This window comes from Oryx dammah, unplaced genomic scaffold (assembly GCF_014754425.2).
Source record: "Oryx dammah isolate SB20612 unplaced genomic scaffold, SCBI_Odam_1.1 HiC_scaffold_23, whole genome shotgun sequence".
Classification (NCBI taxonomy): Eukaryota; Metazoa; Chordata; class Mammalia; order Artiodactyla; family Bovidae; genus Oryx; species Oryx dammah.
In genome coordinates this window covers 25,068,423-25,081,160 of record NW_024070207.1, presented here as the reverse complement: position 1 = coordinate 25,081,160, position 12,738 = coordinate 25,068,423, and the positions used below count along the sequence as shown (strand labels likewise).

General features: G+C 41.1%; 1 protein-coding gene across 1 annotated transcript; it reads right to left on the bottom strand.

The window, feature by feature from the left end:
• Positions 1 to 917: 917 nt before the first annotated feature.
• Positions 918 to 11,148, bottom strand: UBE2A (ubiquitin conjugating enzyme E2 A). Its single transcript, XM_040265147.1, has 6 exons — positions 10,895 to 11,148; positions 10,693 to 10,773; positions 10,294 to 10,319; positions 3,813 to 3,902; positions 2,447 to 2,535; positions 918 to 2,199 (listed from the first exon to the last, which is right to left on the bottom strand). The coding sequence occupies exons 1-6, from the start codon at positions 10,936 to 10,938 to the stop codon at positions 2,071 to 2,073; spliced, it is 459 nt and encodes a 152-aa protein (XP_040121081.1). The 5' UTR covers positions 10,939 to 11,148; the 3' UTR covers positions 918 to 2,070.
• Positions 11,149 to 12,738: the final 1,590 nt, after the last annotated feature.

Here is a 12,738-nt window from a genome sequence, read left to right as displayed (position 1 = left end):
TTTCTCAGGAGGTATACGAAAGAAAAAAATAATAAAACGTGCATATTCCCAATCTCACCTTAATTTTTTCAAGTATGAGTAACTGTCAATATTCAAGATACCCAACCATAGGAATTCCCTGGTGGTCCAGTGATTAAGACTTGGCGCTTTCACTGCCATGGCCCATGTTCAGTCCCTGGTTAGAGATCTAAGCTCCCATAAGCCATGTGGCACAGCCAAAAGAAAAACAACCCAGCCACAGTAGGATTAAGAAATTTATGTAAAACTAATCTGCCAAATAAAGACTGATTTAATGTCATTCTACTTAGAAGCAGAAATGAACTTACTAAGGATGTTGTTCCCAGGTGAATCTAACCAGTTTGTGTGTTCAGTGTAGGATGAGCTCCCTCACTTTGAAGCTCCTTTAAATAACACCAGAAGGACTTAAATTTCATTTATCACCGCCCCTCCCACCAAGTTAAGTGAATTTCCAGAGTCATTGTCCTTGTCTCTATAAAATGAACTAGGTTGCTCCTCGGAAGAAAGTTTTGTTTAAACAAGGTTAACACTGAGGATACCTGTATTCCCAAACTTTACTCGAGACTTAAAATACCATTTTATAGTATTTTTTTTTAAGCTAAGGCTTTTTTTTAAGAGGTAGAATGTCAGGATCAATGTTAGACCTTGGTTTCTAAGGATGAAGGTAAATCTCCAGGTTAATTCTCCCCACTTAACAGTTTCATTCCCTTAACTGCCTTTAATATATGCTGAAATAGCTTTGTTTGAATAGTTTCACATTCTGTTAGAATGTTTTAAAAAGCATAAAATACTTAAGACTGAAAAGAATAAAGGTCCTCTCCAGCAATATCTTCTCTTTTCCCTCTCCCAGGATCTATATTCATACTCAGCTAAAACATAATTATACTTTGACTACAAAATTTTAAGGTTATTTTTATTTACAAGTTTTGAAAAATGTACATTTTTTACATGGGTTACTTATGCAAAGTTAGATTTAAAAGAGTGATAAATGCACAAAAGGTGTCAATGGAATATCAGACCAAACATTTACAAGCCTTGTCCCACACTGCTACTTAAAGGTACTGTCTGTCTAAAAGTATAAATATTCAAAGAAAAGACTGCAAACATTGATTTTAATGTTCTTATAATACTGAAAGGGGAAGGAGAAACTAAAGCATGCAGCATTAACTGAGGATTTGAGTGGAAAATAGTTTGCCACAGATATGTTCCCTTCCTTGGTTTAATTAAAAGAAAAACAATGTGGGATTATAAATTTGTTTACATAGGGCAGAACAGCTCCTTTAAAAAGATTAAAGTTTCTCCAGCCTTCCTAGCTTAATTAAAAACTAATGATTGTTTCCATTCCTCTGCTCCCACACCTCTTTAGAAAGTGAAAATCCAGAAGACTGCAGTATTCCAAAACTTAGCTTGGGTGTGTCCAGTGAATATCTTGCAAGGAGAGAATGTGTGAGTTACATGACTGTGGCACTCCTTTGGCCAAATCTTTAACATTCTCCTTCCTACAGTAAAAAATAATTCACATTGATTAAATCTTAGTATGCCTTTTAAGCTTCCACTGCTCTTTCAAAGTGGATGTTTACAAGGATTTGTTTCCCTGTTTTCTACATGCCATATTCCAAAACTTCACTTCTAAATCTAACACAAGGGAAGGACCAGCCAGGGTGAAGGCTTCAGCAATCATTTTGTTAAAAATGACATTCCGGTCATCAAGCTATGCATAAGCACCACTTGTAAAACAATTTTAAAAGCTTAGTGTAAAGTAGAGTAACACAAAACTGCCCTAAAACTGGAAATAAAAGAGAAGGGAAAGTAAGCATTAGTAATTTTTGCACGTAACCCAGGTACAGTACATTTGATCTCATAGAGGGTGTTCTCTGATGTTTAAGGAGAGGGTAGAAGGGATAGGAAACGCTTGGCAAGAGACGATGGAAACGGCACAACAGCTATTTTGCTTTTAATAAAGTAAATGTAATGACACTGAAGAACAAGAAGATGACAAACACATCAATACATATTTTCCTTATGACTGCTGCTTCTTTTCTTCCACCCAGGTCAACAGTCACGCCAGCTCTGTTCTACTATCGCAGAAACACGTTTTTCATACTCTCGCTTGTTCTCCTGGTACAGCTGAGCAGCCTGGCTATTTGCTGGACTATTGGGATTGGGTTCATCCAGTAGAGACTATAGAGACAATTTGTAACAAGTCAGTTCCTCAGTGCCTAGATATAATCACTTGAATTATCCTAGGTAGCAGCTAAATTTGCTCTCAGCATAATAATCTTCAGTTACATTAGTCTGCTATAGCTAGGCAAATATGTTTTCTGGTGGCTTAGGTCTTAATGACCTACTTTTTACTTAACTTATGACTTTCAAAAAACAATTGCTAATATAAATGTATCAAAGGATAGTCACATTAAGGAAAATTCACCTGTATGGATGTTAAAATGGAAGACACATCATAGGTTGGACTCCAACGGTTCTGAAGTATGTCCAGACATATGCTACCATCTGCATAGACTAAGAGCATAGAAGTAGGTTATGTTAAACATAACAAAACCATTAAGGTTTTAACATCATAGTCAAGACAAATAGAGTCAAGAATACTTTGCTTTTGAGGTTTAAAAAGATTCCTAAGCTGCTTCTCAGTTATATTTCTAAAAGAAGTGTCATAATCACTACTAGTGAAACAACTGGGATGATCAGAGAATGTCAAATATAATTTGTGTAAAACTGGAAGATACTTAATGCTTGTTATTCTGAAAAGACTGTCCTGTTATCCAGGAAACCACACATTTTTTAAACAGGGTTCCTAGTCATCCACAGACTTATGGGAAATTCATTCCACCAAATTTCTAAACACTACCTCTTCTCTGAAAAAACAAAAGACAGCTCAGAGTTCACAAAGTTTCGTTTTGGCATGAAGATAAAAATATCTGATGCCCTGGAATATTAACCTGAATAAAAGGCAAGTTGTTCTAGGCTTGCTACTAGGAAGGGAAAAAAAGTGAAGTACTAAGTTAGAATCACCTGTGGTACTTTGCTGCTGCTGCTGCTGCTGCTAAGTCGCTTCAGTCGTGTCCGACTCTGTGCGACCCCATAGACGGCAGCCCACCAGGCTGCCCCATCCCTGGGATTCTCCAGGCAAGAACACTAGAGTGGGTTGCCATTTCCTTCTCCAATGCGTGAAAGTGAAAAGTGAAAGTGAAGTCGCTCAGTCATGTCCGACTCTTAGCGACCCCATGGACTGCAGCCTACCAGGCTCCTCTGTCCATGGGGATTTTCCAGGCAAGAGTACTGGAGTGGGGAACCATTGCCTTCTCTGGGTACTTTTGTACTATACTGTATACCTGAACCTCAACCACAGAATCTGATATTCAGCAGGTCTGGAGTGAGGCCAGGGCATCCATAGCTTTTAAATGTTTCATGCTAATTCTGATATGCATTCAAAGCTGAAAACGGTTGTTTTAAATGCTAGTGAATATAATTACAACACAAAACTACCCAAATCTGGCCTTACATTAAAAGGAAACCTCAAGGACACCTTTATTTTTATTAAGTAAATTATAAAATCATCAAAACCAGAAGGCTCTCAGATTCCAGACAAAGGCAGTGTCCCTTCTAGGACCTAAACCAAGACAGCAATAGGCCACCATGAACAAGACCAGCTTTCAGAAAACAGCAAGATGCCTACACAAATACTCAGGTACTACAGACAAATAAATAGGAAATGTGGAATACTTCCCCAAATAAACAGTACAGCAGTTGAGAATACTCTATTAAAAAGTGATACTTGCCATTTGGATGGAACATCTTAGAGACAAATCTAACCGTTGGTGGCTTATTTGGATATTCCTCAGTGAATTCTATTGTAAGCTTAAAGGTTCCTGTAATTAGAAAAGCAAGGGTTAAGAAAACATTTATCATTTTGTTCAGTAGTACTTTGTTTTTAATGCTACATGACTTGTTTTTCAAGTATTATATGATATAATGCAAAGATATAGAGTAGGAAAGAGACCAGGTAAGAGGTACAGCTCTAGGAACTGCCCTAAAAATGAACAGTGTGAGAACCACCACTCAAAGGTGATTCATTTTTCTTTTTTCCGTTATTCTCCCCCAAACTTAAATACAGCTATCTTAAACTCAAAATTACTGCCTGCAGGATAACTTTAGCCCCTGTACATTTTGAAGACATCCTTAAAATGACAAGCAACTACAGCCAAAATTTGGCCTTCCTCCTTTAGAAGACTGAAAGACCTTAATAAAGTCCAATTTTCATCAGCTGCAATCTTAAACTCTCCAGTGATTTTTAAATGGACTAGAAAGAATGAGCACAAACGTTCAAAAACCAATGCTAGAAATACAAATCAACAATCAAATTATTTTTAAAACAGCAGGGAATAAGTATAAAAGTGTTCCCTGGCTCCTTTTCATGTAATAGCAACTCTATAATGAAAACATAATTGAATGTAAGCCAGAAAAAACTTCACAGTCTCTCTTAAAAACCCTTAAGTATGACTCACAAGGTACTTAACTATAAAACCAACTCAATAATTCACACTAATGGAGGGAATTAATGGCAGAAATAATTTAAAAATCACATTAGATTGCATTCATGTCTCCAGTAAATTTCTTTCTAATGATGTTTGTTTACGCTACCATTGAAACAAATTATTTTTCTTGAATATGTGTCAACTAAGGTCATGGGAGGCCCTAAAACATACTAGGTTAGAAACTTATAAGAAATGGACAAGCTGGATCTAATTCAAGAATTGTTGGGGGACTTCCCTGGTGGTCCAGTGGTTAAGACTCCACGCTTCCACTGCAGGGGAGCAGGGGATGTGGGTTCATTCCCTGGCTGGGGAACTAAGATCCTACATGCCATGAGGCACAGCTAAAAAAAAAAAAAAGAATTGTTGGAAGTTGTGATTTGGGGAGATATTTCCTTCAAGATGTTATTTTTAACTGGTTTTAATAAATTCCAAGAAAACAACTGGGCAACTGTTTTTTCCTGACTGAAATTTCTTCAAGTAATCTTAAGGAATCAGTTACTATCTGGCGTAAGGTGATGCATGTTCCACTATATTACTCTGGTCCATTTAATACATTACTTATTCTAATACAATAGACCACATTTCAGATAAGATTATAATGTGTTACTGGTTCCTTCAGAGTTAGCAATTTATTTCTTCCTTGCTTCCATTCCACCTTTCCACTTAAGAAAAAAGATCACAGTCATTTTACTCCTAGATGTTACATATAACAATACCAAAATGTGTGTTTTCTACCAGCAAACCGACAGTAAACAATTTGCTAACAAAGATGCCCTTGGTATGAACATGCGTCCCAAAGTTTCAGAGTAATGTAAAATGCAACATACGGAGACTTACTCCTCAAACTATTTTTACTCCCTAAAATTTAAAGTCAGATCTAAAGCTACTATGAATTATAACTAAGGACGAACAGTATGCTGCTGCTGCTGCTGCTAAGTCACTTCAGTCGTGTCCGACTCTGTGTGACCCCATAGACGGCAGCCCACCAGGCTCTCCCATCCCTGGGATTCTCCAGGCAAGAACACTGGAGGGGGTTGCCATTTCCTTCTCCAATGCATGAAAGTGAAAAGTGAAAGTGAAGTCGCTCTGTTGTGTCCGACCCTCAGCGACCCCATGGACTACAGCCTTCCAGGCTCCTCCATTCATGGGATTTTCCAGGCAGGAGTACTAGAGTGGGGTGCCATTGCCTTCTCCGAAGGACAAACTATAGTATTTGGAAATGGATAAACATGCTATAGTCCATCAGAACACACCTCACCTTTATCACCAGCTGGTCATAACTCTTCCTATTTTTGAGGGAGAAAGCATAGTTCGTTCTTTTTCAGTTCTACTAATATTACAATATGCAAGAAAAAGTGGGAATGAGTGTTAGTTCAAAACTTTGAGCTTCCTTATGTATCTCAAGTATAAACACATTTGGCTCAGTGTTGATATACACTTAAATTATAGCTTGGAGATTTATCATCAAGAAATTGCTCTAAAATTGGGCAGATTTAATAGTATGCAGAGCTCCCAGGTACTTTAAATTAAAATGATAATTAAATATGGTACTTAAAGGTCGTAAAGCCACACAGAAGGCAAGCATAATTATAAATAGTGGGGCAAAGCAGAAGCTTTGCAGTCAGGTCTGGGTTCAAAGCCTTGCTTTGCGACTTGCTCGTTATGAAACCTTGGGGGAAGCTGTTTAACTTGACTATACCTCAAGTTCCTCATCTGTATTATTAACCCATGGGTTAATAATAATACCCACTACATAACATTGTTGAGAGGTTTAAAAGAGAGAAAGATGAACAGTGATATAAAACAAGTGCTTCATAAATACTTTAGTTACAATAATTCTACAGTTTCACATCTCTAGACCCAGTTGAAGTAGGCAAAACCCCAAAATCCAAACTATTATCAGTAAGAAAAATACAATTAATGAATTCAAATACTAGACAGTACTTTCTTTCTGACCTACATCAAACACTGTCAGTGAAACGCTTGAGAACGTACGCTGGTGGTTCGCAAAACCCTTGACTTGAGCTTTCTGCCTACTGCTTGCTGAGAAGGTCAACAAGGTGGTTACCTAGCTACCCAAGAAGTTAATCAAGTCTTTTAGAACAGCTTACTTGATATCTTGAGAAGTGAAACCACCTGTTTATTTCAATATGAATATAAATTAGTAGGACCTACCCACATCTTACTCAAAGTACACATTTAAAGGGATGTTTCATACTTTTAGGGCTTCCCTGGTGGCACAGAGGTTAAAGCGTCTACCTGCAACGTGGGAGACCCAGGTTTGATCTCTGGGTCAGGAAGACCCCCTGGAGAAGGAAATGGCAACCCACTCCAGTATTCCTGCCTGGAGAATCCCATGGATGGAGGAGCCTGGTGAGCTACAGTCCATGGGGTTGCAAAGAGTCAGACACGACTGAGCTACTTTTTCTTTCTTTCTTTCTTCATACTTTTAGCTGCATTAAACAATAAGAACCTCTTCAGTACAACTTTCTATGCAATTTCTGAGATCCAAAATGAACATTAAGGATATTTAAAATCCTAGAATTAATGTTATGCAATTGAGCCTAAGCTTATCCTCTGAATATTTAGGAGGCTAGGCTTTAAAATAATTGAAAACTTAAGCCTCACCATTGTTGTACACAATCTGTACTGATTTTTTTATCTTCCTGAGGAGGCCACAACAGACCTGGACAATTATATAAATGTGTTAAAAGGCTAGTGTAGAGCAATAGGGAGTGATTTGGTTAGTGTATGTTCTGCCTAAAAACAGTCACAAATTCAACTTTTGAAAATACTGTACTGGCCAAAGAAAGCACCTCTGTAGGTGTTTTTTGCCATTTAGCCACCAGTTTGTGACCCCTGAGGAGGAAGCAAAGCACATATACTTAAATTTTTTTGATGATTGAAAAAGTCTGACTTTTAAGATAATAACCAACCTTCATTACAGGATTTATGTACCTTAAGAACACCCCTTGTGGACTTTTAAGTGATTCATTTAAAAAAAGACACCAAATTCTTAAGAATACATCCACTGTAAAAATCAAATACTAGTATCTTACCTTTTCTATTAACAATTTTCAGATGACATGGTGGAGAATATATTGTTTCTTAACCTTCATATTCAGCATACATGCCAAGATATTTTATAAGGATGAATTTACACCCAATGTTTTGTTTGGTAGTGTAAGCCCTTGGGAACATAGCCCTTTTACTTCAAGTGTGTGAAGTTAAATCAAAATACCTTGAAGAGTTCCTATTTTTAAAAGTTTAGCTATTTAACTAGGACCTAGCTGTTCTGGACGGAGAAGGCAATGGCACCCCACTCCAGTACTCTTGCCTGGAAAATCCCATGGACGGAGGAGCCTGGAAGGCTGCAGTCCATGGGGTCGCTGAGGGTAGGACACGACTGAGCGAGTTCACTTTCAGTGTTCACTTTCATGCATTGGAGAAGGAAATGGCAACCCACTCTAGTGTTCCTGCCTGGAGAATCCCAGGGACGGGGGAGCCTGGTAGGCTGCCGTCTATGGGGTTACACAGAGTCGGACACAACTGAAGTGATAGCAGCAGCAACTGTTCTGGAAACATCTGCTCCAGATGGTTACAAGGAATTAGCAAAAGTAGTTCTGAAGCTGTTGATTTATATCATACATTAGCAACAGCAAAATCAACTATGCCACTTGTTCCTAATCGGGCCTTTCCAGTAAATTTCCTAGCTATAAATAAGAGGTATTTTTAAATGGTCAAAAAAATTCTTGTAACCTTGGTTAGTGTTTGAGACACCTGAGGAAGCATTCATGGATAGCAGACTGCTCAAAAGAATGAATCAGAAAAGGGTACTGTCATTCAGCCTGAGTAATTCCTTTCAGTAATGTCAGGGTGGAGAGACACATCATCAAAAATAGAACCAGTAATGTCAAGGGGGAAGGTCCAGGTAGATAATGGATTCCATAAGTACTTTTCCAATTCATACCACTTAAAGCGAGAGAAGCACCCTTGAAATATTTAAGTTGCCAACCCCTAGCAAAGCGATGTACTATTAATAAAGTTGTGCCCAGCATAAAGCAGTCTGAATAAAATCAGGAGGAAAAAAGAAGCCAATGAAAATAAAGCTGCTGGAGCTAAAGCAAATACACAGCTAATCTGCACATAAAGCTTAAATATGAACAACCAGCAACCGATCTAATGGAGGAAAACTAAGCCTAGCTAGCTTCTGCTATGGATCAGGATCAGTTCAAATGATTTACCTCACGCACCATAGTAGTATGCCTTCAGGATCAGACTCCCTTGCTGTCATTTCTTTTTATCAAAGCACTGAAGAACAGTGACATTTACCCAGGAGGTGAACGCAGAGAAGAAACAAAGCATCTAGATTACTGTTTACAATCTGCTAGGGAAATCTGAGTGTTTGAGATGAATCCTAGAATTGCTTTGTATTCATTTACCTCACAACATGCTGTGGTTGGTAACATCCAAAGGCAATCTGACTTGGCAACTTTGCTTGTACTGAGTAGTTTGTAGAAATGCTTTTGTTGCCACCTTCAAATGGAGGTGTATGCATATGTGTGTGCATATGTGTACAGATTTCTCTCAAAGGCTATATGACCAAAGGAATATAAGGCATTGAGAAGAAAATAAATAAGAGAAAGACCCTTTTCTGTTTAAAAATACCTCAAATATTAAAGATGTCAATCAGTAGTTCAAATACTTTTAATCATCTTTTTAAATGCATTAAGCTTTCAAAAACAATTAACTATACATACACATACACACACACTTGAGTGCGGATAAAACTATATCAATGTCAATTTCCTGGTTGTGCATAGTCATTCAAGATGTTACCAAGGGAGAGGGGGGAACAGGTGAAAGGTACACAAGGTCTCTCTGTATTATTATTTATTACAATTCCACACAAATCTATAATTATATCAAAACAAGAAGCTTTAAAAAGTCCTTAAAAAGCAACTTAGTGTGTTTTTAAAAGTCAAACCTAAACCTAAAAATCATGTACCTATAAGTACGTGTAGTATCTTGAAGTAGGTTGGACACTGGTAAGAGAGTACATTAAGGCTCCCCTCAATTATGAAACTGCCTTGAGATTACTGATCATAAAGTCTTGATAAAAGCACATGCTGAAAACTCATTTAAAAATAAGAAACAACGAACTGGCTATTGAAGGTGCCATTAAAGACCACCTTAAAGCAGTGAGGCTGAAAAGCACTCAATGTCAGATTATAGAAACCAGACAGTTGTGTGCAAGGGATTCCTGCATCCATTCAACATCCAACACCACACATGAGGCACCTGCTGAACACAGTTCCCACCCTTGTGACAGAATTCTGAACCAGACAGTCCCTGGGGTCTCCAAGTTGATCAGCAAGTGGTTGGGTTGATCCTAACTCAGTATCCTGATGGAGGGGGTGGTGGTCCTGAATTTAGCAAGATCACAACCCAAACCTCACAAACCCTTAACATCAGTGGTGTCATGCTCCTTTTAAAAAGTGACTGCCTTACTCAGATTTTTTTAAGCAGCAGGAAAAAAGGAGCAGTTCTAGTCAAGCGGACAATAGCCAAAACAACCTGCCACAGACTGGACTCCTCTCAAATCTTTAGCAGGCAGAGGCTAGGGAGAAGCGGGTTATTAAGTAGGAGGCACTTCCAGGTTGACTGGGAAACCCTTTCCCCAGAAGATCAGGGTCCCAAAAGGTGGGTAAAGAAACTCTCTTACCATCCTCAAACGGGGTCCCTTCAGGCCTACAACACAGAGAGAAACAAGTCAGTTCCCGCATCAGGGGCTCCTCTCTCCCCGGTTCATCTGTTCGCCCCACCTCTGGTAAACCACCGCTTCCCGGGTTGCAAAGCCACGACCAATAGAGCTTTGGGGCTCAGAAACCCCAGGCAGGCCGAAGCGCCACCGCTCCCCGCCCCGCCCCCCTCCGAACCCCAAACGGTTCCCCTGGCAGCGCGAACCGAGCTAATCGAGGCACAGGCTCCGGGGAGGCGCCTAGGCCCAACGAGCCCCAAACCGTCCCTCTCAGTCCCCGCCTCCGCACCGGGGGGGGGGGGGGGAGTCCCAACGGGCACACGGGTCCCCCGGCCCTCACCACCATCCGGAACGCAGACTCACCCAAAAATGACCGCGTTCCAAACCATGATGTTGTTCTCGGACGGAGCCCCGCTGACTCCGGCTGGAGGATCCTCCTGTAACCTACAGGGAAACACCACAGGAACCTCCCGCTATCCTGAACGCGCCGCCCGCCCGGCCCGCTGCCGGCCCCGCCCTGTACCCCGGCGGCAGCCCCCGGCCCCTAGAGTCCCGGGCGGGTTACCTCTTGAAGTCCCTCATGAGACGCCGCCGAGCCGGGGTAGACATGTCTCTAGCGGGGTCAGGGGTGGGGCATACACCGAGCTCTCGGGTCCCCGCGGGTGGTGAGGAGGCTGAGGAAGCCTGAGGAACCAACGGAGAAGCGCCTAGAGGAACCGCACTGCCTCTCCTCAGTCGAGGGTCGATCTGGCGCCGGCTTAGCACCACCCCAGAGTAGACCTGGGCTGAACCAACCTGGAAGGAAACGACGGGGGTGGAACGCCAAACGCCGGACAGACCGTACCAAGACGGGACAGGGGTGGGGGGGGAAGTTGCTTAGGTCACTAAACCCCTGAGGGACGGGGGGAGCGAGGGTGAGAAGCAAGCTGCGGGCCTCATGTAATTGCCGGGAACTCAATAGGATCGGGTGGTGGAATCGGTCCACCTTCACTTGCCAATTCTAAGACGAACCATGGGAAGCTTTTTTTCTGCTTTTCCTTTTCCTTCTTTTTTTTTTTTTTTTTTTTTGAGATCAGATCATTTATTAAAGTGCGCACAGTGGCTGAGGGGGAGAAGGATGAAGTCTCAATCTCAATGAGGACAGAGTGGATGAAGGCGAAACCAGTTCTCATAAAGCCGGAAATCTAGGGGGTACACCTCCTACGGACACGGGAAACTGGGGAGGAATCTGTGTGACTGGTCAAAATCACTAAACATCCAAAGAGTAAATCGACCTCGACGGTGAGGTCGAGGGTCCCTTCTCTATGGGATGAATGTGCGGGCCCCAACATTTAGGCCGATGATCACCCCCAAAGCAGAATGAAATGGTGGTGTGTGTCCTGGGGGAGGGAATGAGAGCTGGAGGCAAGCAGAATGAGGCTTTAGCTTTGGGCACTCACAATTTGGCTCTGGAACCACATTTCCCCTTGACAGTTCAACAAGCCAAGTGGCTACTATATGTTCAGAAGAGTCCAAGGGTATGAGAATATCCGATTGCAGAGAATTGGAAGAGCAGTGAGTCTGAAGTAAAAGGAACGGTAAGATGCACGTGAAAAAGCTGTAGGTTGCAGGGAAGAGTCACAGTTAGTATGTGGACCTGCAAAAGCAATAACAGTTTTAAAGAATGTTTTTTTAAAAAGGTCAACTCCAAATAACATAGAAGGTAGGCAAAATACTCATTTAAGAATTTTTTGGAAATATGAGAAAAGTGGGTTTAGGTTCACTCAGGGAGAGTTTTGAATGCCAAGCTGATGGCTTCCTTGGAAGTTGCTCGAGCAGAAAGGCAACATGATCAGAGCTGTACTCATTGGAGACGGGTCCCAGGACAGCAATTAGAAGACTCTTGAAGTATTCCAGGTGAGAGGTAGTGAACCAGGCAGTGACAATAAAAACGGACAGGACTTGCCAACAGAACATGGGGACAAGAGAGAGGAAGGAGTCTACGGAGGCTCAAGTTCTGGGGACTTCCCTGGTGGTTCATGGGTTAGGGCTCTGTGCTTCCAATGCAGGGGACACTGGTCAACCCCTGGTCCCAGAATTAAGATCCCCACAAGCCTCCAAGTGCAGTGTAGCTAAACAATGGCTCAAGTTCTAACCCCCAAGATAACTGGGAGTTTGAAGTACCATTACCTAAATTAGGGAAAAGAGGGGAAGGGCAGTTTGGGGAGAGAAAATGTGGGGACTCGCTGAGTTCATGGGACTAGTGAGACATCTACCTGAAGATGTCCAGAAGATATCAGATGTGCAGGAATTTGTTTCTAAAATAGGAGACAGGAGGCAGTTGACAATGGTAATGATTCTAGCTGCTGCTTTATAAGAGGTACTCTCATGGCCAAGGATTTATATATCCCATTAATTCTAATATATCAG

Bases quoted from the DNA above. Each gene is read 5' to 3' on its own strand.
- UBE2A (XM_040265147.1), bottom strand. From the start codon at position 10,938: ATGTCTACCCCGGCTCGGCGGCGTCTCATGAGGGACTTCAAGAG. The intron at 10,774-10,894 runs GTAACCCGCCCG...GTTTCCCTGTAG, and splicing joins CTCATGAGGGACTTCAAGAG to GTTACAGGAGGATCCTCCAG. The intron at 10,320-10,692 runs GTGAGTCTGCGT...TCTGTGTTGTAG, and splicing joins TGGAACGCGGTCATTTTTGG to GCCTGAAGGGACCCCGTTTG.